The sequence below is a fragment of the Manis javanica genome, chromosome 12, assembly GCF_040802235.1.
Source record: "Manis javanica isolate MJ-LG chromosome 12, MJ_LKY, whole genome shotgun sequence".
In the NCBI taxonomy this organism is placed as follows: Eukaryota; Metazoa; Chordata; class Mammalia; order Pholidota; family Manidae; genus Manis; species Manis javanica.
Genome location: NC_133167.1, coordinates 44,630,035 through 44,655,281, shown reverse-complemented (window position 1 = coordinate 44,655,281; position 25,247 = coordinate 44,630,035). Strand labels below are relative to the sequence as shown.

Below are 25,247 nucleotides of genomic sequence, written 5' to 3'. Positions count from 1 at the left end.
GAAGGGCAGTTGAATATGTGATGGCTTTCATTCTGAAACCCATCTCATCTTGTTACATAAAAAGTATAGATTGTCAATAAGTTATTTTGAATTTTTTAATTGTAAGAATTAACAAATAAATTAAGGGAATTCAATTTATAATTTGTGTTGGTTTTCATATGAGGTTTTCCTTAGTATATTATGTTTTACTTTAACATCTATCACCATTACATTGATGGTAAAGTTGGGCATATGGTCGTATATGTTAGTTATTAGAATAGGAGAATAGAAATAAAAGTATGTTAAAATCTCAGACCAAGGATTGGATGGTGTTTATCCCCATATATCACATATTTAAGCTGTCATTACCATCCTTTTGGGTATCTTGACCTTCCCATTTTCTCCTCTCCTGTTCTTGATGTAACCTAATTATGGCTTTCTCCCATGATAAAATGGGACAAATGTCCCCCATCTTTGTTTATGTTACTGGGCCACCAACTAGCTATTTCCTGATTTCAATCTTAAAAAGATTCGAGTAATATGGCTTCTTTACTTGATTGATACTTTGTTATATATGCCCCCCTAGAATGGTAACAAAGCTCATAGACAATTTGAATTATTGGGTCAATACTGCATACCTTGAAAATCTTATTTCTTAGAATAGTGATTTGTAAACTTGGGCATAGAGTCAATGGATTCTGCACCCCACCTCAACACCCATCCCTTTCCAAACATGCAATTTAGAAATGCTCTGTAATTAAACTGCCCCCGCCCCCCAACGCACATTTATCTCTATGTAAGGATCTAGCTTCCTAGGGGTTAGATTCCTGTCTTCTGCATCTTTGATCTTCCCCCAGCAACTGGCTCAGATTATGCACATTGCTGAGTACTAGGGAAATGGTGAAATATTGTTGAACGTCAACAATATTCTAGGATTTATGATAAAAATGATTAATCACAGAATAATTTTAGTATCCAGAGCCCAAACAGTAACCAGGTTATCCAACTGTCCTAACACAAAATTCACTAGCCCTGCCTGCGAGGAACCAGCAGAAGGAACGCGAAAGATTTGACAGCTATGCCTTCGGCAGCCAGCTTTTTAAAACGGCCAGTTGGTTATTAGAAGCTTTCGTCAGTCAAGAGCGTCGCTTCAGGAAGAAGTGGAGGCGGGTGAGAGCTGCGGAAGCGACACCCTCGCACACCTTGGTCGCCAGACCTAGCTCGGCTCAAGGCATGCCGGGACACCCCGGCGTTCAACCACCGTCACCAAGGCAACCGGCGGCCACGCGGTTGTCCTGGAGACCGGCGGGCGCCTCAGTCTCTCAAGGCGGCTGCCTTTGCCCGCACCCAGGCACGATGCTTCGCCGAGGTTATAGGGCCTCTGAAAGGCGAAGACAAGTGAGCGATCGCCTCAGCTGGCAACAAGACCAGGCGCTGAGCAGCAGCATCTACCTCCTACGAGAGATGGGGCCCACTGGCTTCCTGCTTAGGGAGGAGGAGCCGCAAAACAGGGATTTCCGGGTAACTACCGCCCCCGATGCGCCGCCGCTTCCTCCCAGGGGTCCTCCCAGCCCATCTAGAATCCAGCCACCCTCGCAGTCTCTGGGGCCACTCGCTGCCGCACCCGCCCGCGCGTGTTGCAGATCCTAAAGATGTGCAGATTGCACAGGGAAATAGTATTTGTTTAGAAGAGTTTCGTTATTGAAGTTTAGGACTCCAGATTAATCCAAATCTTGAAAGATGATGGTCCTTGATCTTTAGGTTTTAAAAAAGATTTTTATGTGAATATGCACTTTGCAATACGTCTTTTTTGGATTCGTTGTTAGCAGTTACTAGCCCTGTAACTCAAACTAAATTAAAATCCTACAACCTATTTACATACCTTAAATATTTGATAATAAAATTGGCTTCTCTTTACTTTTTAGCCACTCTAAAGTTATCACAAGACCTTTTTAAAATACCGTTTAAATGATGCCTTGGAAAGGTCTTAATGAATAAAAAGTCTTTACAATTTTGCTGAAAGATCACAGATATTTCATATTTATATATCCCACTCTCACCACTCAAAAATCAGCCACCACACCACCTCCCAGGAGTTAACTTGGAAAAGTTTAATTTAATGTCCTGCGTTTTAAGTACCGAGTACGGATAACTAGCCTGTGCTTAAGACATCCTTTTTTTTACTTTATTGCTTACATTTACTATAGTTAATAAATTGTTTTAGCCAATATAAACTTAGGGGATAAAATTAGGCTTCTTGAGAAAAATTAAACAATTCAGCTGTACAAATCAAAAATCTAAGATGAGCTAATACGGTTTTTAGGAACACTGCACGGTAGAATTTCCATTCAGTTAGAAATTTATAGGGTTTTTTTTTTCTTTGAGCGTTTAAAATAAGATTTTTTTCACCCGCTTGAGCGCAGGTGAAAAGTCACTTAAAAAGAGCCTTAATTGATAACATAAGTTGTTGAGGCAAAGGATATGAAAGTGAGATATCAGCCTAGAGACTGGTGTCAAGAGTTAAGATACGCTGGTAGATTATATTCAACCTTTGGAGTTACCTAAACTGAATGAAATCTCTTTTAATCCTATTATCTACTGACTTAATTTTGCTCTAACTCTAAAAATTAATGAGTTTTTTTAAAGTATGCATTTTTCTTTCAAAGGTTTTCCTAGGAAATCCTCATGTTTGTAACTGTTCCACATTTCAGAAAGGAGGGGAACTTTGCAAGCATATATGCTGGTAAGTGACTTTGTAATGAAGATCTTCCACAAAAGGAACAACCTGGTATATTACATGTTTTGCCTTTTTCATGGTTTGAGTCCTGCAAAATTGATGAAATTTGGTGTTGAGAGTCTATGAAGGTAAAATGGTCATCGTTTATCAAAATACTTTTGGATACTTTATTTCATTCCAAAAATTAAGGTGTAAGTGGAGAAACTACATGGTATCTCCATGTTTTGAACATTTATCCTTTTAATAATAAATACCAATTTTTAGATTTCCATTATGAACAAACTGAAATCTAACTATAAAACACAAAGATAAAAATCTCCTTGATTCATATCACTGATGATAATTATGTGGTTCATTATGACACTTTTAAAAATTTTATTATTTTCCCTTTAATAAGCATTTGACTAGGAATCGTTCAAGATAGAAGTTGGACTCTATTGAGGATTCCTTCTGTACACTCTGAAACTGTTCGTCTAGTGTCAGAACCTATTTGTAGAGAATCTCAGAAATGAGGCACAAAAACTTTCTTTGTTTAGTTTAAACCCAACTCAACTCATTTTGTTTTACCTATCTATATTTATACCAACAAATCATTAATTTTATTATTATAGAAAATTTGTAATTGACATTTGAAGGGAAACAACAAATATGAGAAAAGAGTGTGTATCTCATTTCTAAAGCTTTACAGGTAAAAAAAAAGTGTGTATCTTTTATTTTGACCAAATACTTTATTTTATTTTGATGAGTTTTTTATTGAGCATCTACTAACACAATTTTTTTTAGTTAGCATACATGTATAAAATATGGTCCTTCACACTTGCAGTTTGGCCTTATTATTATACTTAAAATAGTTTTTTCCGGTTTTTATTTTATGCTAGCTTCCTCAGGGCAAGAACATTCTGTTCTGATTTTTATGTAATGTAACTCTTTTTTTAACAGCATATTAACCATAAGCTAAATGGAAATATAATCCAAGTATTTAATATACTAAAGTGTATTTGATAAATATAAGAATTTAATATATATTTCTCACTTTTTTAAAAAAGCCATATTCCATTTTAATTGGTGACATATGAAATAGTTTTGCCATACATTAAAGTGGTATATGTAGTAAAATTACTCCATTTCAGGAGTGGAAAACTTCAGGAAAAGTAGAGGAAATTCTATGAATACCTAAATTCTTTCTCTGTGAAAACTAATCTCTCACAGTGAATGACCATATGTCATAAAGAAATACAAGGATTCACTCTAGCAAATATCTTTACTGAAAATGTCTTTCCATTTATACCTTTTTCACATATGCTTATTTTAGAACATGTATTTACCTACTATTACAATAGAAAACTGATGAGAGTTTTAAGTTCATTCAAGACAGCCAATATTAAAATTCTATAATGCTAAAGAATTAAAATAAAACTTATCTTTTGAAGTTATATCAGAAATAAATGTTTTATTTTGCTTTTCTGCCTGTGAATATTAGGGTCTTGTTGAAAAAATTCAAGCTTCCAAGGAATCATGAATGTAAGTTGTGGGGTTTTTTTAACTAATTCAAAATTGTCAAGTTCAATAATTTTTATTTAGAAATATTCAAATTTAGACAGTTATTTTTCTTGACAATCTATCTGTAGCACAGTTTGTTACACTTAAGACAGTTGGAACATTTCTCTTCCTTAATAAAAAAAAATGTAACTTTACATGCCATTTCAAATTCAAAGGCTTTCAGAAAAAAAGGGGTGAAGCAATAGCCAGTTATTCAGAAAGATTTCCCTTATGTGTTCTAAGCAAAGATTCACAGTGATTTCTGTATTTAAAATTATCTTAATTATAAGAAAAACAAATGTAATTTTTTTAGACCCCAGAGGAATAGACAGTTGACATGACACTTTAATTCAAAAATGTTTACTGAAAAAAAAAAATGTTTACTGACTGAAATTATTATTCAAAAATATATATATTTAATTTGGTATATAAATACATAATTTTTAGAGTAAATATATATGTATTTATACATACAAATATTTTTGGGGGGGTAAAATAATTTTTATGTCAGTACTTAAATGAAGTTTAGGGTCAGTAATATAGTTATGTAACTTTAAATTCTAGAGTCCTCAAGAATAAAAGAGAAAGAAAAATAATTTTGTTACAGATCATTTGGATTTGTTTATTTTATAATAAAGATATTGTCATTATGAAAGTGTTCCCTGTAGTCTTGGGGTTATTTGACCTACACTGAACCCATTGAAGAACTGCAATAGCTTATTAAAATTTATTAATAATTGCTCATAATATTCACAGAGAATTAAAGATCAATTTTCAATTTTTTTTCAATTCAAAAAATATTGGTTCTATTTAGGCAAGTTCATTTCCCCCCAACTATTATTTAAATACAACCAGAGCAATCATTTAAAAACTACACTACATAAACAATTAGAATTAGTGTTTCAGAGGGGGTTTTCTTTAGTACTCTTCCTCTCACTCTACACATTTCTTAGAAATGTCTCCCATTTTCTATATCTCCAACTGATACTGCTCATCAGTGATTTCAACATTTGATCAAGAGACAGTATTTCCCTCTCCCTTCAGGGCAGCTCTGTTTGGGTGTTCTCACAGGCATTTTAAATATCCAATTTGTGATCCCTTCTTGTATTTTCTGCCTCACCCATTGGCTTCCCTTCTTTTTTAGTCTCCAAAACTGGAAACCTTGGGATTCTCCTTGATTATTCCACTTCCATCCTCATCTCTCATATATTTATTCATTCTACAAATCCCGTTTATGTTACATACTACCTACTTCTCAACAGTTTTCTCATCTCTCTGCCCTCATTCTCACCTCTGTTCAGCCTTCACCAGCCTTTGGTACTATTCTTTGTAACCTCCTTGTTCGTACACATAATTGGGTTGTATGATGTCATACATATCGTTTTCTTTTCTATTCTCCATTGTATCCACCTGAAGTTAAATGTTCTGTCTTCTCCAAGTCTTAGTTGTTCTCCATGCTATTTTCCGTATTATTTTCATAAGCTTCTATACTAGACTATCCAACAGACATATAACATGAGCTACATATGTAATTTTCTAGTAGTGGTATTATGAAAAAAAGAAATGGGAAATTAATTTTAATAATATATTTTAATTTAATCCATATATCACAATACTGTATCTTCATATAACCAATATAAAAGTTATGAGATATTTTATTTTTTTGTACTGCTTTCAAAATCTAATGTGTATTTTACACTTGCAGAGCATCTCAACTCAGGAACTGTATTTTCATTTAAGTTACCTGATTTGCATTTAGACTTCATAAACTAATTAGTTGAAAAATAGATTCACATAATATTCAAATTCTTACAGACTAAACTTTACAGGAACTATAGATCATCAGTTTCAATTTAAAGTGAAACAAAATTAAAAATTCAGTTTTTGAGTCACACTAGCCACATTTTAAGTGGCTATTCAACAAATGTTAATTGTATAGCATATTAGCCAGGAGCTCTGCTAAGTATTTTTTATAAATTGAATCATATGATTGCTAATATTTGTGAATTTTTCATCTATAAAAAATGGCAATTTCATATGGACTAATTTATTATTTTATATTGTATTATCCTTTGTCCTTCTTGAAGACAGAAACCTTGTCTTATGCTTTTACACATAGCAGTCTACTGTATGGAATTTTTTAATTGTTTAAAATGAAATATATATTAATTTTGAAAAATTTATACTTCTTACTAAAATAAAATATCTTTCATATCTCCTCTATTTAAAAGAAGTTTTAGTCAACATTGAGAAAATTCCATGTGTGCAGATATTCAAATAAAGTAGTATTAATGATCTTGAAAGTTATCATTTAAATGAAAGCTAGAACAAACATACATGAAAATTATATTAATCCAAAGAAAACTGTAAACAGTTATTCAGTAGGATTATGTAAAGTATGTATATAAGTATGGAGGAGATGGTTACTAGTAAAGAAAGAGGAATGCTTTGTTTTGAATATCATTCATGGATTCTATTCTAAAACAAACTTGGAAACAATTACTTGCACCCTAGCATTGCACCAAAAACTTGCACCAAAACCTGAGACTCTCTTTTATTTTTAAAGACCTACAAAGATGATCACACAGGATTTTCAAAATAAAGATATGTTTTTGAACACTGAACATTCTTTTTTCTATCACCCAACAAATATTTCTGAACAAAATCTAGATTTATGACCCGTTGCTTCTAAGTACAATATCTGGTAAATGCCATATGTTTCTGTTTTTTAATTAAATGAAGTGTTAAATAAAGTTTAAAAACCCATTAACAGAAAATCTTTTTAAATTCCCCCACAAAGATATAATAGCTTTTATATTTTCTATTTTCTATTTTCCTTTTTGGCTTTATTTTTGTGTATGCCTAATAGTCTGCAAGAATTTTGTCTGCTGCTTTTGTCATACACTGTTACTTTTAAATATTTTCAATGCTACATCATCTCTGTATAAAGTCATCAATGGGTAATTAATATTCCATTAATATGGCATCTCATAATTTCTTTAACATTCTTCCATTGTTAGGCATTTAATTTATGTAATAGTCTCTGTATATGAAACTTTCCCTTCTTTCAATTATTTCTGTAGCCTAAAGTCTCATTAATTGGATTTTGGAGTAAATGTATTAACATTTTTATATCTGCCACCCATATGTTTTACCAGATTGGTCTTTAAAATACTTTTGCTGATACACAAATTTCAGCAATTTATCAATTTTCTGCTAGTTTTGTTTCCCACATTCATGTTTTAGGCACAATTAGCTATTATACTCAATAATACACTGAAAGACATTAACAGCATATTTAAGTCCCCAAAGAAAAAAAGATACATAGAAATGTTTTGAAATGTTAATATTTCTGTAATATTAGAAAAAAAGCTAAGTTATACAAAGTGGGGAAAATGCCAGACACAAGGTTCATAGTAATCTAGTGATTCCCAGTAATTAAGAAAATAGTTTCCATTTTTGCATGCATCTAACGTACCCTGAGAAGATCTAAAATACCTTCATGTAACTTTAAATACAAAAAGGAATAACATTAGGCAACAAAACATAATATTCTATTTAGTCATTTTGCTTATACACTAGGTTTTAGTCTGTATCTCATTCTTTAACTTACTTTTCCTTGATTTTAATGAAATTGAACATCCTCCATTTCCTTATTTACTGTTTGTACTTCATATGTGAATGTACTTCGGCAATTTATTTTAAGGGATAAAGCTACCAATTCTTCCTAAATACAGGTATTACCCCTCTTTGCATATGTTCTCTTAATGTTATAACTCTTTTATGTGGTTTTATTAAATTTTGTTATACAATTGGATTTTTTATTATTAAATCTGTTTTTTCCTTTGATTTATGTGTATTGTTTCAATCCTTTGAAAGTTGTCTTCCATAGTATTGATAAAGAGTCTTTTAGAGGTATATTTCTGCTAGTTTTTGTATTTTATTTCTAGTCTTCATTATGGTATCTATGTGTAGTTGTGTTGGTATTTGGTTTGAACTAAGTAATTTATGTATGTCTATAAAAGAATATGCTTTTATAGAAAAGAGCAAGGCAGCTAATCTTATCTCAATAGGAATTATCTCAATAACAGTTTCTAAATTGTGCTTTTTTTCCTTGTTTCATAATGTTTATTTTGTGAGTTCTTATATGCTAGTTACTGTTTTTTATACTACACTGTGATATCTGATAAGATTCACTGCCTTGCTCTTTTCTATAAAAGCATCTTCTTTTATAGACTCATACATTAATTTTTCCAAATTAACTTCAGAAGACTTTTTTCTCCCTTTGATTTTCCAATTCATGTTTTACCACATCAACAGTCTACAGCCAGCTCCTCTTCTGAATTTGTATGCTTTAGTATTTCTGCTGCACTCGAGAATCTTCATTCCCAAAAGCACAATATTTTGTTCTTCATTTTCCTCCCCATTTTTTTGGATAGCAGATGTTGCTCTGTCTCTGTGACAAATAGACTTCATCCTCCAAAAAACTGGGTAGTTAAAATGTTACCCTCCTGCTTTCCACCTGCCGCCCCACCTCAGACAAGCTACAGAGATTTCTGTATTGAAATAGATCCTCAATGTTGCAGTATTTTTTAGTGTTTATTTGGGGGTCTTTCCAAGAAAATGGAGCTTTTCATTATCTTGCAAATATTATTTAAATCTAATGTGTTAAAGTATAATGTATAAAATTAGTATAACTCAGGGGGACCAATGACAACCAGCATTTAAATTATGGCATGTTAAGGAGAAGGAAAGAGGAAGGGGGTCTGGGAATGGACCACAGAACAAAGAATCTAAGATGCCCTGATCAAAACTATATGTATTGAAACACCGTTTCTTATAAGGACAGCAGGATGGAGAAAATTCAGAATTCAAAGAATACACATCCCAATGTTACAAGCAATGTAGTTTCTTATACATTGTCCTGAAGAATACTGACCATCTGTGAAGGATGTGGCTACCAAGACACCCTTGTAGAGATACAAAACTGAGTCAGGAAAATAGGCAGAATTAATTGAGTCTTGCTCCCCCATTATCCATTCATTTACTTATTCATCTAACAAATATAAATTATATTAACTACTCAAATATCCCTGTTTTCCTTTTATGTATGTGCACACATTTCTTTTAATATTCTTGTATTTTGATAAAAGATTTGTTTATGTACCAGTTGAATATACCAAACTATAAGACATGATTGTAATGCCAATCCAAGGACAAAAATCATCATATAATTAACTCAAAATCCTTATAATGCACTGTTTTCACTGACACTTGTCAGTAATAGATTTCATTCTTGTTATAAATGATATAAATGACTGTTTTCTGACCTTTTGACTCCAAAAGAAATACAAAGAAATGGTAAATGTCAGTGTACTAATGCAACCAGAACTGTCTTTTTGATATTTGAAAGAAAATTCTTTCAGCATAAGTTGTTACATTTTCTGTATCTCCAACTTTGCAACTGAATTTTAATATTTTTGGATTTTTCCCTAGCTGCTTTGCAGTTAGGTCTTGTGGAAGGAGAAATCAGTGACTTACTTCGGGGTATACATCGAGTTCAAACTCCCCAACAAGGAATGAATGAAGCAAATGTACATATTGAAGAAGATGGGTGCATTAAACAAAAGGAAATTGGTTCAGATGATATCTGCTCTATTTGTCAAGAAGTACTTTTAGAGAAAAAGCTTCCTATTACCTTTTGCAGGTGACATGCTTTTTCTTTGGATTCTAAAAGCTTATGAAAAATTCTGATTTAATATTTATAATTGATTATGTCATGAGACATAGTGATTGAGAACTGATAGAAATCTTTACTTATAGCTTATTTATGTTTAATTGGCCTTCTTTTTTTCATAGCATTTATGTTGTGGGACATCCGGTTCTTACTCTCAATATTTCTAGACTACATTATAAAGGGTGAAACCTAACTCCACATTATTCCCTTTTCCACTTTAACTTACTGAAGTAGGGTATTTTTCTGGTTTTTGTGTTATACACATGAATAAGTAATTATGACTTAGAGTAATTACCAAGTTTTCTGAAAGCAAAGATAATACTTTTAAATTATAAAAATTATTTGTTTTCTAAAAATTCTATCTTTACCCCTAAATAATTCAAAATTTCACTTACACGCAAATGTTTTTTGAGATTGTCATTATTTCTACTATTCTTCAAAGCACTATAAAGTTGGACTTGGAAAATTTGAGCAACCATTTTTTATTGAACTTTTTCATTCTGTTTTCCTTCTGTTTATTCACCAAAATTTTCATTGATGTTTTGCAAATGGCTGCTTCTATGGCATATTTTTAAGTTATTAACTATTTCCCAAAATATTATTTTTCTCAACATATATTTGTTGGGTATTATCATATATTTTGTAATTTCTAGAAAAAAAAGGTGACACCCTCTCTCAGTGATGCTTTTAATTTAAAAAATAATTATTATTGTTATAATTTTCCTTTTTATTAAGAGTATATTCATTTTCACTTTAAAACTGAAAATTATTTTAATGATGCAAAATCTTTTACCATTCATTGGAATGGGGAAGATTTGTTTGGAATTCTGATGTACTAAATTAAATATGATAAAATAATATTTATGTGTGTAACCAAACTATATACAGAAGAGTGATTCAGAATCTGTTTTTATGAGAAATAAAATGATATCACAGAAATTTTTATTTATATAAATACAACTTTGATGTATACAAATGGTAAACTTTAATTCTACTTCTAACAGGTTTGGCTGTGGCAATAGCATTCATATAAAATGCATGAAGATCTTAGCCAATTATCAGAATATGATATCAAACACTTCCATGTTGATATGTCCTCTGTGCAGGAAAGAGTTTGCACCATTAAAACTTATTTTAGAGGAATTCAAAAACTCTAACAAACTTGTGACTGCAGCCGAGAAAGAGCGACTGGACAAACACCTTGGAATTCCTTGTAATAGTTGTAAACAATTTCCAATTGAGGGAACATGTTATAAGTAAGTGTCATCAGTAAAATTATAAATATGTATTCTAACTTGTTTTTTCACTTCAGAGCATTAGATTACCAGTCACTTAGGCTTCCTTCATCCTCCTGTCTAGTGTTTTGCCTTTAAGTGATGGCTTCTTGTTTAGGATTTCCAGACTAGTGATCTCTGTCAGCTCAGTACTTCAATAATTCCAATGTTTTATTTATTTTTTCCTTATGCTGGGAAAGAATTTGATTCGGAGACACAGGGAAGTTAGAGTGAATGATAAGGAAGGAATTCATTAAAGTGAGAATAGCAGAGAATGGCAGCTGCCTTGCAAGCAGCAGAGAGCAAGGAAGAACAAAGGGCGGATTGAGAAGCTCATTGAACTCCTGCTCAGTGTAGGGCAAATCCATTGCCAACTCTTAAAGCCAGGGTTACCTGGCATCCAGAGTCTGCTTGAATCTGCAGGGCATGGTAACTAAGTCCCTACCACCTCAGGGGGGGCCACAGAGCACTGAATGGAGTGAGATTATGTACAGAGAACTTCCCAAAGGCAAAGAAAGGAGATTTTCAGGCAGGCTACTGAAGAGCAGGAATATTGGTTGAAAAGGTTCTAAAAAAAGGAAAGGTCCGATCTTTGTTATTAGCAGTCATTGTTTGGTATTTAAGTTTTTTCAAGAGGAGTGGATAAGAATAGTTAGTAAGGGGCTAAGGTAACATGTGAAAAGAGGGAGTTGGGAGGAACATCTGTGGGGAGCAAGGATATGCAACAGCCACTGTATAAAAAAATTCTGAGTCCTCAGTGTCATGTATTCCTATTCCTCAAAAAGTTTATGTGTAGATTATTTGAAATCGTGCTTTTAAGTATTTTGTTAATGACAGAGCACTCCTCTGTGACTCTGAGTTTTCTGACTGTCTTTTGTCTTCGTGGATAATTCTTTCTACTATCTCTTGTAGAGGAAAAAATGTTTACCCTTCTACGTTCTTTTGTCTGGTCTATTAATTAAGTGGACATAAGACAAATGAACAGGAGAAAAACAAATTTAATGTTGTACATACGAGAGCTTCACATAGACATGAAAGTTTCAAAGATAGACAGCTGAGGTTTATATGCCATCCTGAACTAAGGAGAAGGGCTAGGAGTCTGGGGCTTCAAGGGAAGGAAGACGGTTCACAGGAAGATGGGAAAACAAATACTTGTCATGACCTGCAGAGACAATGAGACACGAAGAAGAATTTGAACAGGTCCTGCCAAGCTCCCAACAGTTGACCACACCTAGCCTGCTCTCTTTGTGCTTATCTCCAGTGATAGCTCTCTCCCTGCATCAGGCCCTCGATCTAAATTCCTTTAGGCCATTGAGGGGGAGGTTAAAAAAAACAGAGCTCTTCGTTAGTCTTTTGAGTAGGAGACAAACTAGAAAGCTTTTCAGTTCCTTCTTCATTAGAGTTTCACAATATAGCTACTTTTAAGAAATTAATTACGAGAATGTCATATATATGTTAAAATAAAGATGCTTAACTTTTTCTTGTTCAGCATAATTTGATGTATTGAATAAATGCACCATTGCTCTTATCGCTGTTCATTATTAAAAATCTTTCCTGTAAATAAATATTAATAATGAATAAATTAGTGCTGCTTCTAAGATGTCTGAAGGACATATTTCCCATGGAAATTTTTTCTACATCTTTGATAACTTAAGAAAATAAGTTTGATTACTGCTCAGAATATTTTTTGGTGGATATTGCTGCAAATAAGTTAAATTCTCTGTGGCAAAATTTTTATAAATAATGTAATTTTCAGCTTCAGCTTTTGTGGAAAGTGGAATTTCTTTTAAATTTATTAATAGTTTTTATTTAGAACTTTATATATATATATATATATGTATATACACTTTTTCCATTTTGTGAGGAAAGATAAGGAATACATCATAATTGTTGTTTTCAAGATGTTTTCTGAGTATAACTAGCATTCATGAGAAATCAAATGGTAGAATATCTAGTAGACTGTAGATCCTATAGAAATTTAGAGAAAGAGAAATGAAAGCTAAGTTAGTCTGGGAAGACATTATAGAAAGGATGTGTGGTAGGCAAAATAATGCCCTCTCTCATACTTCCACATCCTTATGCCTGGAACCTGTATGTTAGGTTACATGTCATAGGGGAATTAAGTTTGCAGATGAAATTAAGTTGAAATAAGGAGTTTATCCTGGATTGCCTGGGCCAAGTGTAATCAAAGTGTTTTTAAAGGGGAAAGGGAGGCAAAAAGAGAATGCTAGGGAAAATTAACTATGGAGGAAAGACACAAATATATGCTGCATTGCTTGCTTTGAAGACTGAGGAAAGGACCACAAGGTGTTAAGGAAGATGGAAAGTGTCTAGAAGATGGAGAGGGCAAGGACGCAAATCTCCTCCAGGGCCTCCAAAATAAACGTAAACCTGCAGACCCTGTGATTTTAGCCCTTTGAGATCCATGTTATACTTCTATCCTATAAACCTATAATAAAGTTGTGGTATGTAAGCTGTTAAATTTGTTGTACTTTGTTGCAGTAGCAATAGGAAATTAATAGAGTATGAAACTTAAGATGGGCCTTGTCATATCTGCATAGGTTCCAGGAAATTTTGGCCAGAAATTTTCATCAAAAGCCACCAAAATAATTGTATTTTTTTCTTGGGTGTTTTGGTGTTTTGCATTTTTAGGTGCACCAAATGTATAGAATATCACTTATGCCAGGAATGTTATGATAGCTGCTGCCATCTCCCTCATCCATTTGCATTTCGTGAGGTACAGTATCCATCTTGAATTTCATATAGTGTTTGTCCTATTGTAGATCTAAGTAAGGTAAGTCTCAGAATAGTAAGAATAGGTAACACTCTGGAATAGAGCTGATTGGTTTTTAATAAAAATCTGTATTTCTAGGAGAACTCTTTCTCATAGGGATGCACAAGGCATCCAGTTCTCACACTGGTAATTTATAAAATCCAGCACAATAACAAACATCCATTGACTTTATATATAAATCTTAAGGACAGGAATTGTAGCCATCAAACTTGAGAACTCATTTTTAAAAAATATCTCAACATTACAAATTGACATATATTTGTTGGGGGGGTGAGGGTTGAGTTTATTTTCATTGGTTTTTGCCAGCACCACAACAGAGAATTGAAGGGCAGAGACACAGTAGTGAAGCAGAGTGAAAGTTTTATTTGAATGCATTACAAGAGAGGAGCGGGCCATAGTCAAGGGAGATAAAGACAGGTTTATTTGATTACACTCAAAGGGAAGAGTGGGCTAGAGTCACGATAGACATAGGCAGGTTTACTTGAATAAAGCAAGGAGGAAGGGAAAAAAGAGGGAGGAAAGGGAAGCTCATTGAAATGATGCTTGGCATAGGGCATAATCCCTTGCCAGCTCCCAAAGCCAGGGTCACCTCACATCCAGTGTCCGCTTGGGTCTGCACAGTGTGGGAACTGAGTCCCTACCACCCCAGGATTTGGGGGAGCTGCAGAGCACTTGATGGAGTGAGATTATGTTCTGAGAACTTCCCAGAGGCAAAGTAGACTTTCAGGCAGGCTACTAAGAGCATGAGCTGCTATCCTGTCTGGGGGTCACCCAGACAATGGGAACTTGCAAGCCCAAACCAGAGCTCTCAGCAGCCCCTCCCTACTTATCTGAAGTAGGACAGAGAGAGTGACACAGTCGAAAAAGGGAAGTGCCGGCAACCTCTGAGAGGAGGCATGCTTACAAGTGCAGGGTCTGGGGTTTTATAGGACTTTTTTGGGGTAAGGGTTAGCATAAGGCATGATGTATACAGGTGATTCATAATTCCTTTCAAGTTTTGTTTTAAGAATAGGTTTATTTAGGTGACTGTGTTGATTTGGAACTGTAGCATTCTTTGTCCACACAGGTTTATTTACAATTCCTATGTCTGTCTCCTACCCTGGTTACAAAGTTACTGATTAGGGGTTGGAGGAAGAGGAAAAAGCAGTATATAGGTTAAGTTAAAGAATAAGCTGGGCATTTTAGCAGGCTCGAGAAAATCTTACAATGGCAAGATCTAACTGATACAATGAAGACAGGGGCTGTGCTGGGATACTTTTCTTTATCTGGGGAATAGCCGGACATTCTAAGTTATTCGTGGCCTTTGGAGCTTCAACTATTTAACTCATTAACTCTGTCCTTTCTGGCTCTCTAGTTTTATCTGGTTAACTCTTTGAGTCCCTTTTAGTGGACTTCACTGGCCTATTCTCCCTCTCCAATCTTATCTATTTTCTGCCTAAAATATTGTCAACCTTTTATGATATTAAAATTTTTTACATCAACAATAATTAAACTCATGGAATTTTATTGCAGTCATTTGAGCCATATACTTAAAAAGTATTTCATAATGCTGAATAATAATGCTACCTTCTGATTACTACCAAAGATAAAACATCTACAATTGCTATTATTAATATTTTTACCTTAAAGAGTAATGTTATTATAGTAGCTGTGCAGTAATACATCAGACTCACTAATAATTTGTGAATTCCTTAATGTGGCTAAAAAATTTTTTAAATAATGAGCTTATTATTCATATTGTTGTTATTGATACACATTATTATGCAATTTTAACCCACCAAATGAAAATTTCCATGATTTGTAAAGTAACATCTGTTTTTTACCTATTACAGAAGAGAAATCAAAGATGGAGATCACTAGAAAAAAGATCAGATGAAATTGTAAAATATATAGATATTAAAAATGAGATAGAAAAAATGTCACATGTTCAAGAAAAACAAGGGTAAGAGATTCTCAGTGAAATGTACATATCATGTGTGACTTGGGATATTCAAATTATTTTTCAGTTTGAATAAGTTTTATTCCTTTATTCAATATGCATTGAGCAGTTATTACTATATATACCACGTTACCTGGTATACCATGTTACCTGGTTCCAGCAAGCCTCTGGAATCAGACTGCCTAAATCCAATCCTAGTACAACCACAAGTTGGCTATGTGTCTTTTGGGCTAATTACTTCCCTTCTCTGCCACATTTTCTTCACCTTTAAAATTGGGATAATAAATAAAACCAACCTTGTTGGAATTTTGTGAGTATTAAATGAGTTAATATACACAGTAAATATTCAAATAAAGTAGTCTATTATTATTATTAATTATATCAGAGATTGTACTAGGTATTAGGGATATAGTAGTTTCCCTAGGAATTAATTGATCAGTTAAATAAATGTAAAATTAAAACTGATGTAAGTTTAAGTTATATAAAGAAAAAATATGAGGGGATTTGATATATGCTTTGAAAGTAATTGGCCTCTAAGGGAAGGAAGACTTTTCTGCCTCATTCCCCCCTCTACTCATCCCACATGGAAGAAGAGTGCTGAGCAGTTTGCTTGTATTTCAGAACACTGGGCTATTTACTAGTGGAAAGACCTCCAGACTTTTGTCATACTCCTTATCAATTCAAGAAAATTAAACGTGCTGTGTACTAGTAACATATTAGGTAAACTATAAAATGTACAAAGAAGATCATTTTTAAAGTATAAGATAAAATTGAAATATTTTTTTAAAATAATTTTAATGAATTACTCAAACAAAAACTAGCTCCTGCCCTGTGGGTGCTACACACACTTTGGGCATCATAGCTCTAATGGAGCATAAAATGCCTTGTGGGTATATAATGAGTCTAAACAGGGCTCTCCATCTTCATTTCCCCTGGCCTTGGCTAGGGGTCACACTATTAAAATCATAACTTGTATAACTAAAGGTTTAGGAGATTTTGTGGGTGGAAGGCAAGAGAACATGAGGGTAAAAGGACATTCTAGGTAGAGATAGTAAAATACAGAGAATGAAAGAGTTTCAAGATAAAAAGAGTGGTTAACAACTTAAATAATAATAAAAATACATGGCTTTTTGTTTTTTTAGTTGACAATTAGATGACCTTGGTAAAAGCAGTTTCTGTAGGATGATGGAAGCCTGTCTGTAAGGAGAAGTATAAGCTTTTATAAAATATATACTTTGTTCTGAATGAGTTTTGAATAATGCATCTAACTTTTTAACCAAGCTTCTGTTTTTAAATATTTGTTTTATTAATTGCTAATGGCATCAAACAGCAGTTAATTTACATTGTATAATCTTAGATATGTTGGTAAATACTTTTGGTATGATATTTTAGAGCCACATTAACAATCTAACCAGACTAAAGTGGTAAGCATATACCAAGGGAAAATGAGTTACCCTATAGGTCTACCAATTTATCATAGTAGACTGGAATATTTAATGTGGCTTACTACGCACCTTACTTCCTACCAGATGACAAAGTGAATTGGGTTGTATTTTTCTAAACACAGGCCCATGTATTGGTTCATACTGAAATAATTTGAGTATGTGGTTCTCATCGAAATTTTGCTCTGGTTTTACTGATGTTAAAAAGTGCAAATCAAAAATTTCAGGTTAGCATTTTTATTTGAAAGAACTAATTTCAATTATGCTTTTTGTGGATATTGAAGTTGGATCCATCTTATTCAAGATCAATGCATTTTTTAACTTTGTAATGTATGAGATTTATTATCTTTTGTTCAAAAAAGCATTGGGTTCATTTGCATTACTTATATGGAAGTCATTGTCTGTGTTATAGATTACTTCCTGATCTATAACCACATAGGCACATTCATGTCTCTCTGCTTATTCTTGTTCAGCCAAGTTTACACACCAAAGCACGTGGTAAAGTCACTGCCTCTCTTACTAGTCACAAAGAATAGTAAGCTGCTTGCTCCAGGCTACCAGTGTCGACTTTGTTTGAAGGCATTTCATCTTGGTCAACAAATGAGATTGCTACCATGTACTCACAAGGTAGAAGTCACATAATTTTTGTTTGACTTTCCAATAGGGCTATTTTTCACAAATGAAGTGACTAATAAAGTTTTTCACTTTTTAGTTGTATTACGTGCAGAGATGTTCCAGTTGAATAGTGTATATAGAAGAGCTGCAACAGAGACTATTGAGAAGGCAGCTCTGCCCCCTAAGGATGGATTCATATTGATTAGGACTCATTTCTATGTATACTGTCTAGGAAAGATAAAACAGCACCTTAAGTCAGATTCTTTTTATCTACTTTAGTGATCTGTAAAGAAAAAAGAAAGAAAAAGCTTATAGAATACTATTTAATGTGTTTTTGTGATTCCTTAGATGAAACAGAAATGCTTCATTCGACTTCATTATTTAAAATGAACTATTATTTCAAATGAACTCACTGGAATCAAAACTTAATGATATCCATAGGCTTCTCATTTTAGTGTTGGAAGTGAAGATCAACCCCTAATCAATAACATTTTGAAGAGAACTTCTTCAAACTATTTCCATGAAACTTGATAAATTATGATTATATTCCATTTTTTTCTAAATAGTTTTTAATAGTAACACAATAATGAAACTGGGAGAAATTTGCATAGATCATAATACATTAAAAACAAGATAATTATATTTCTGATTAACTTACAACCTTTTTTCTTACAGTTTCATAGAAAATGTATTGACAGTTGGTTACTCCACAAGTGCAATTCATGCCCTATTGATGGACAAGTTATATATAACCCTTTAATCTGGAAAGATACAGCAGTGAATGGACACACAAATCAGTCTGTTTCAAACACAGACATCACTCATCTGTCAAAACAGGAAGAACCAGAACTTTTTATTCCTGGTATTGGATTAGTCTTAAAACAAAATAGACTTGGAATTTTACCTAGCATACCTCAACATAGTTCTGAAAAGTTGAATACACCTGAAAGTCCAACAGATGTCTATCAAAATATAACAATAGATGACCTAAAGTCTTTCAAATTAGATGATTCAAATTCAAGAAAATTAATCTATGAATATAAAATTACCCAACATTTCCCCACATATCTTCAAGATTTATCCACTGGATCTTTTGGGAAAATACCGTCTCAAACATTTCTCCCTTCTATTGCTCACAAGAATATTGTATGTCCCACTGGAATGGAAAGCCCACATATCAGTGAAAAATACCACATTAGTCAAAGCCAGAAGATGACCAGGGACTATAAACGAATTCACCACAATCCAAAGAAGATGCTTGGTACTAGAATAAAAGAAGACAACAGGAAATCAAGTACTGTATTTCCAGAAGATTTAAATCTTATTGTCAATTGGGGTACAAATAAACTTAGTTTGTCTAAAAGGTATAATAATTGTATGGGTAAAATTAGACAAAAATGTAGTAGTCTATCAAGAAGACCTATATCTTACCCTTTAAATACAAAGAGTACTAAGCTATGTTTAGTACTGGAAGGTCTTCAATTACAAAAATGTGCTTTTGATTAACACCAGAAAATATTTGAAGATTGAATATAAAAATTTTTATTTATAGAACATAAAAAAACCACTGTATTCTATTGACAAGTCTATGAAATTCTCTGTTGTCATTTCACCTGCTTGCCTATGAATAACTACACTTAAAGGAAATAACCCCATTCCTTATAAAACTTAAAGCAGTGGGTACCTTGGTGAATATGTTCAGGATTTAATGAATTATGAATATTTTTAGAACTTTTATATCTGATTTTATGCTGATAAAATAATTATTTTTACTTACATTAAGGAAATAGATTTTTCTTGTATTAACTCACTGTTTTCAAACATTCCACTTGATAACATATAACATGCGGGGATTCTTTCCATGTACTTGTGTCATTTTTGTATTTTCTTGCACTACTCACCACCACAAACCTATAGGAAAGTCCAGATGGCAGTTTTCTTTTTTACTTTATTTCTTTAAAGGCGTTTTCTTATACATGAAATGGAAATAAAATATAATGCTATAAGCTATACCACATTTATAACGGTTTTACTGTTTTATTTTCAAGAAATTTGTACTAGCAAATTTCTTGATACAATCAATATTAAAGGATTTGTTTTTTTAAAAGGTTCCATTTCCAAAATAATTAACCATTATTTCAAAATGTGAATTTGAAAACTAATCACCCTTAGACCCTTATTTTGATTGTTTTTAAGTTCTGTGGCTCAGTAGCTTTTTATTATTTTTTTAAAAAACATTGACGATTTCATTGATTTTTATTATCTTAATAAGGAGAGATATCACATTTTTTTTCCACATGGTAATGGAATACATAGTTCTTTGAAACAAATCTTAAAGATATCAAGCAGAGAAAGTTCTTGGAAGAAAGCATTTGAATTTAAATAAATGATTAAATTGAAGTTAATCAGAAAGTAGTTGCTAAAGTGTAGTTCAGAAATAGTAACTGAGAATTAGTAAGAACATAAACCACATTTTTTAAATGAGGCTTGTTTCTGATTTGTAAATGGATGGCCAATATATTTGTTTGCAATTCAGGATTTTATCAACCTATTTTCTTTGTAGTAGGTACAGTGATGGAAACTGCAAAATAGTTTCCAATTAATCAAATATTATTTGTATTCCAATAGATATTGTGCTTTCCTTTTTAAATAATTTTCCAAAAAAGAAGGATAGGAAATGCTTTGAAAAGCAAAACATATCAAAGAGCTACAAAAGAACATTAAGAACTTGGGATGCTAGTAGAGAAAAATAATGGTGCTGTAAAATTAATTTTTTAGTTAAAAGAAAAATATAATCTGCACACTTCTTATTCCTATACCAGTCAAAACTTATTAATGATCATATTGCAATTATTAGTTGAGTTATATTATCTCAGTAGTATACTATACACAAAATACCCACGATTACAAAAGGAGAATAAATATCAATACTAGAGTAACAATTTCTGATGACTGAACAAGCTTTACTCAGAGAGTCAGGGGTATGAATTGTGTGACATGGAGGGGGAGATTAAATAGTTCTTCAGTTTGGTTTGCTATTTATTAGACAAAATAAATTTTATTATATGGTGTCTGATTTCTAAGAATAAAGGCCATCCTATTTATGAGGAAGAAGAAATGGCCTGCAATTAACATAATACAGACTCATGGGCAAAGAGATGAATGACTTGGCAGGTTGATCAGGGGTCCAGAGAAAGAAAGAATGAAAGATTTCAGACAAGCAGGCTAGGTGGAGATGGACATGTGGGTAAGTGTGCTGCCAGAAGCTTCACCCATTGGGAGAGTTTTCTCTCCCCTGTTCTTATAAGGCCACTCCTACTGAGGCTACAGTGCAGTCAGCCATCCATTTTCAGTTTGTACCCACATATTAAGCCAACCCATTCAGAAACCAAGCTCACATTTTTTCTCTGTCAGATGGACATTGGTGTTAGCCAAAGGAGGACAGTGATCCTACATTATCCAACATTGCTGTATAACATGGACGTCTGGGCTCTGCTCAAGCAGCTTACCTTCTGATTCCGCTAATGCTATCTGGAGGTGCCACTTCCGTATTATGATGGATTGCTGCTTGGCCCAGCCAACCTGTGATTTGATGAATGTGACAGACTCCAGCTCATGATCGATATTTGTGGATACATGATTGATCCATTTATGTTCCATAGTCCAGAGCTCCATCTCCACCAGGAATGCCATAAGTTATTTTCAAAAGGAAAATTTTACTTCCATCTTCCAAAACCCAGGGACCCACATGTGATTCCTCTACTTGGGGTTGCCACAAGCCCCACAGGTCACCTTTACCCATCCCCAAAACTCTACTACTAAAGAGTCTTCCAGATTGTATGGCCCAGCCCAAGCAGCAGGCTGTTTACACAACAGTCTAGGCCTGCGGCAAAGCTCTTACCTACTCTGGGCCCCACCAGAACAGACAGCCATTAGTGTCATCCAGCATATGGGCTATAGCAGCATTCCCACACATGGAATAGTGGAATATGCTGCTCCATAATTCAAAGTTACCGACCAGGTATTAAGCTTCCTTTTTTGTTGTGGGAAGTCCAAGATGCAATAATTCGTCTTTTATTTTGGACTGGATATCTACAGGAGCCCTAAAATTTTACCAGTGAGAAGGCCCTGAATCTTTGTGGGTTTATTTTCTATTCTCTGGAAAAGATGTCTTACCAAAGAACATGATGATAACTTTTGCTTATCAGAGGCAGTTAACATAATAGCATTAATGTAGTGAATCTACATAATGTTCTATAGGATATTCAAATGGTCCAGAGAGCAGGAGAGTTAACATAGCCCTAGAACAAAAGTATAAAGGTATATTATTGCCTATTCCATGTGAATCAGAACTCTTTATGATCCTCTTTTCTTTATGGAATAGAAAGGATACATTTGCCATATTAACAGCTTAATTTTGTGTACTTGAGGACATGTTGATCCTCTCTAGCAAAAATATCACATCTGGCTTGGCCCTGCAATTGGAATTATTATTATATTGAGTTTATAGTAGTCTGTTCTCATCTTTCCAAGATTCTTCTTATTTTTAAAAGGGCCATAATAGTGAATTAATGAAGATTTGGTAGGGACCAACATCCTTTAAATACTTAAAAGTGTTACAAATTTCTACTATCTCCCTTGGGGTATAATGTTGTTTTTGACTTATTATCTTAACTGAGTTTGAGGAATAGTTTTAGAAGCTTCTGCTTGGGTATGATTACCTTTATCTCATAGGCCGAGCCTCAGTCTGGGGCTTGTGCTAATTATTTAGTATGTTGGTCTCAATTATTCTTTTAGGAACTGGGGAAATAACTGCTGGATGGATCCAAAAAGAATAGTGGACCCATTCACAAGCCAGGCGTTTCTTAGGATCCATTTAATACCTGGCCCCTAAGTGCCCCCAGGATCCATTTATTACCTGGCCTCTAAGTGCCCCTGCTCTAATAGAGGGGCCATAACAGTGCTTCAGGCTTCTAGGTATCACTGCCAATTCAGATTGTGTCTAACAGTCCTTGGAATGTTTAGCTATCTCCCTTTCCCCAGCACATAGTACAGGTTTGCTCAGGACTTTCCAAATTAAAACAAAGTTGCTGTTCCAAGAAGCCCCTGAGTTCTGGGAAAAGTAGGATGATTGGCCACCCTAATAGTTACCAAAGTTTGTGACTTTTGGGAAATGAGTGGAGAAATCATTACTGAGTCTATTTGCTTTGCTACTGAGATTTCCTTCTTATTATGAGTTTGGCCTCCTCTTTTAGTCAGTGGGTTCTGGGCATGAGAACTACCTCAGGTCCAGAAACTTGGCACTGTATTGTGATTTTTAATTAGGACAATTGCCCTTGGCCTCCTGATCATCCATTTTTTGTCTTATGATAGTGCAAGCTGAATGGAATGCTCTGATTGGGTTCCCATCTTTTTTGCCCCTAGTGACACTGATTAACCATCTCCATTTCTTAGCTCAGGCCTCCTGGCTGCTGCTTTGATGCTGTCACTACAGTAATTTCATCCAGTTAAGTGCTACCACCTGGTCTTTATTTGGGTCCAGTCATCCCCACTGCTTTTCAGTGAGCCTAGTATGAGCCTCTCCCACTGTCATCTCTGGGTAAGAGAAGAGAGCCACCACTGGCCTGTGAGTGATTCCGGTCCCCCACCAGCACAGTTAATGGCTTTGGCAAACGGGCTATTTTATAGGCCTTCTCATGGAGCATAATCATCTGCTGGGGCCCCTGGCCTTACAAAGTATATTCAGTCCAGCATGCTGGCTTCCATGAGTTTTTTAATCCCTTGTTCTACTGTCTGCTGTTGATTTCTAGTATTCCAGCTTCCCTTAGCATTGCCCATTGCTTTTTTTCATGCCCCTAGGAGTCATCTCAGTAGTGAGTGTGCACGGTCACCTGGAGATCTCACCAAGCTGATAAATCTAGTATCACTAGAAGGCTCCCAAGTCAAGGAGCCTTGTCAAATCTTATTTTTTCTGGTCCCCTGGATTAGGCACTCTGAGAATTCAGATCTACTGATTCTCCTCCAGTACCTGACAGCACACAAAGTCTAGGCCTTGTTTATTCTGTAGGATGTTAAGTCTCACTAGCAGCAGCGTATCCCTGGCTGATTATGCTGTGACTTAACCCTGACTATATGCCTAGTGTCATTAAAGAAGGTAAAGGCAGATTCTGAGTGAGGGCACATGATGTTCTGTGGGAAAGGACTCTTCATTGCCTTCAAGCAAGGGTGGTGGGCCCGCTAGCCTTTATGAAGAAGAGGTGGTTTACTTCTGCATTTTCAGAGAGTTCAGAAGAGTCTAGGGGTTCAAACATTCAGGGTTATTCACCAAGATATTCTCTTCCCAAAGGTCAGACAGAATCCCATTTTCTCTTAACCAGACTCTGATATTGTCCTAACTAATGCCTTGATTGGGCATTAAACCTTATCTGGAGCCCTACCACTTCAGTAACTCAAGGTCCCCCGTTTCAAGGTCCCCCATTTCCTCTGCTTTCCTGCTGCAGGGGTGTTTTGTAAGCTCTCAGACAGGTATATAATGGCTTTCACACTTGGGGTCAATTGCCCACTCCTTTTCATAATCTTTTTCTAGTGTAGCAATGGACTTAACAATAGCCATCTGTTCCTATTGTCTTTATAGTTTCCCCAGTATTTCTCAAAGATCTGATGCTTTACACCAGCTTAGACATACTCTCCTCCCTCAGTGTACACCATCATAACTCATCAGTGGAGAGAATTTTAATAACTGGATGTATACTTTATGCCCAGGGATGTCTGTGTTCCACCTACCAATGACAGGGTCTTCTCTGAAAGCTGGACTGAATATGATTTATCTCCCAAACACCAAATTATCACCTGCTTCCTCAGACCCCACCCATTACCAACTGGCACGGGTTATTTCTTCCAAAAACAGATGCTTAAGTAGAATTTGATGTGCAAGCTATTTATTAAGCATTAACACCTGTGGAAAGGAGGCAACTGATCTTGTTTTTATTAAAATTCTGATGTTTTGTTTATCATCCCTCCTCACTCTAGTCCCGTTCCCTGGGGAAAGGAAACCATATTTGGCAGAGGGAGAAGTAGGACTGTGAAGCCTTGGTCATGCTCCTACTGCAGTCAATCACGGGATGTAAACCACGAGTCTACGCTCTTGGCAAAGGCACTCTGCAGCTGAGGCAAACTTTAAAGCTGACAGCA

General features: G+C 34.4%; 1 protein-coding gene across 2 annotated transcripts; it reads left to right on the top strand.

Moving 5' to 3' along the window:
* Positions 1 to 1,282: 1,282 nt before the first annotated feature.
* ZSWIM2 (zinc finger SWIM-type containing 2) lies at positions 1,283 to 20,047 on the top strand. Of its 2 annotated transcripts, XM_017645552.3 has the most exons (9): positions 1,283 to 1,500; positions 2,646 to 2,722; positions 4,197 to 4,237; positions 9,752 to 9,962; positions 10,997 to 11,248; positions 13,919 to 14,003; positions 15,893 to 16,002; positions 17,915 to 18,068; positions 18,732 to 20,047. In XM_017645552.3, exons 1-9 carry the CDS (start codon positions 1,336 to 1,338, stop codon positions 19,560 to 19,562), a joined length of 1,926 nt encoding a protein of 641 aa, XP_017501041.3. In that variant the 5' UTR covers positions 1,283 to 1,335; the 3' UTR covers positions 19,563 to 20,047. The 2 variants fall into 2 exon arrangements, with proteins under 2 accessions (XP_017501041.3, XP_017501042.2); XM_017645553.3 differs by lacking the exon at positions 4,197 to 4,237 and having other exon boundaries at positions 1,379 to 1,500; positions 18,732 to 20,046.
* Positions 20,048 to 25,247: the final 5,200 nt, after the last annotated feature.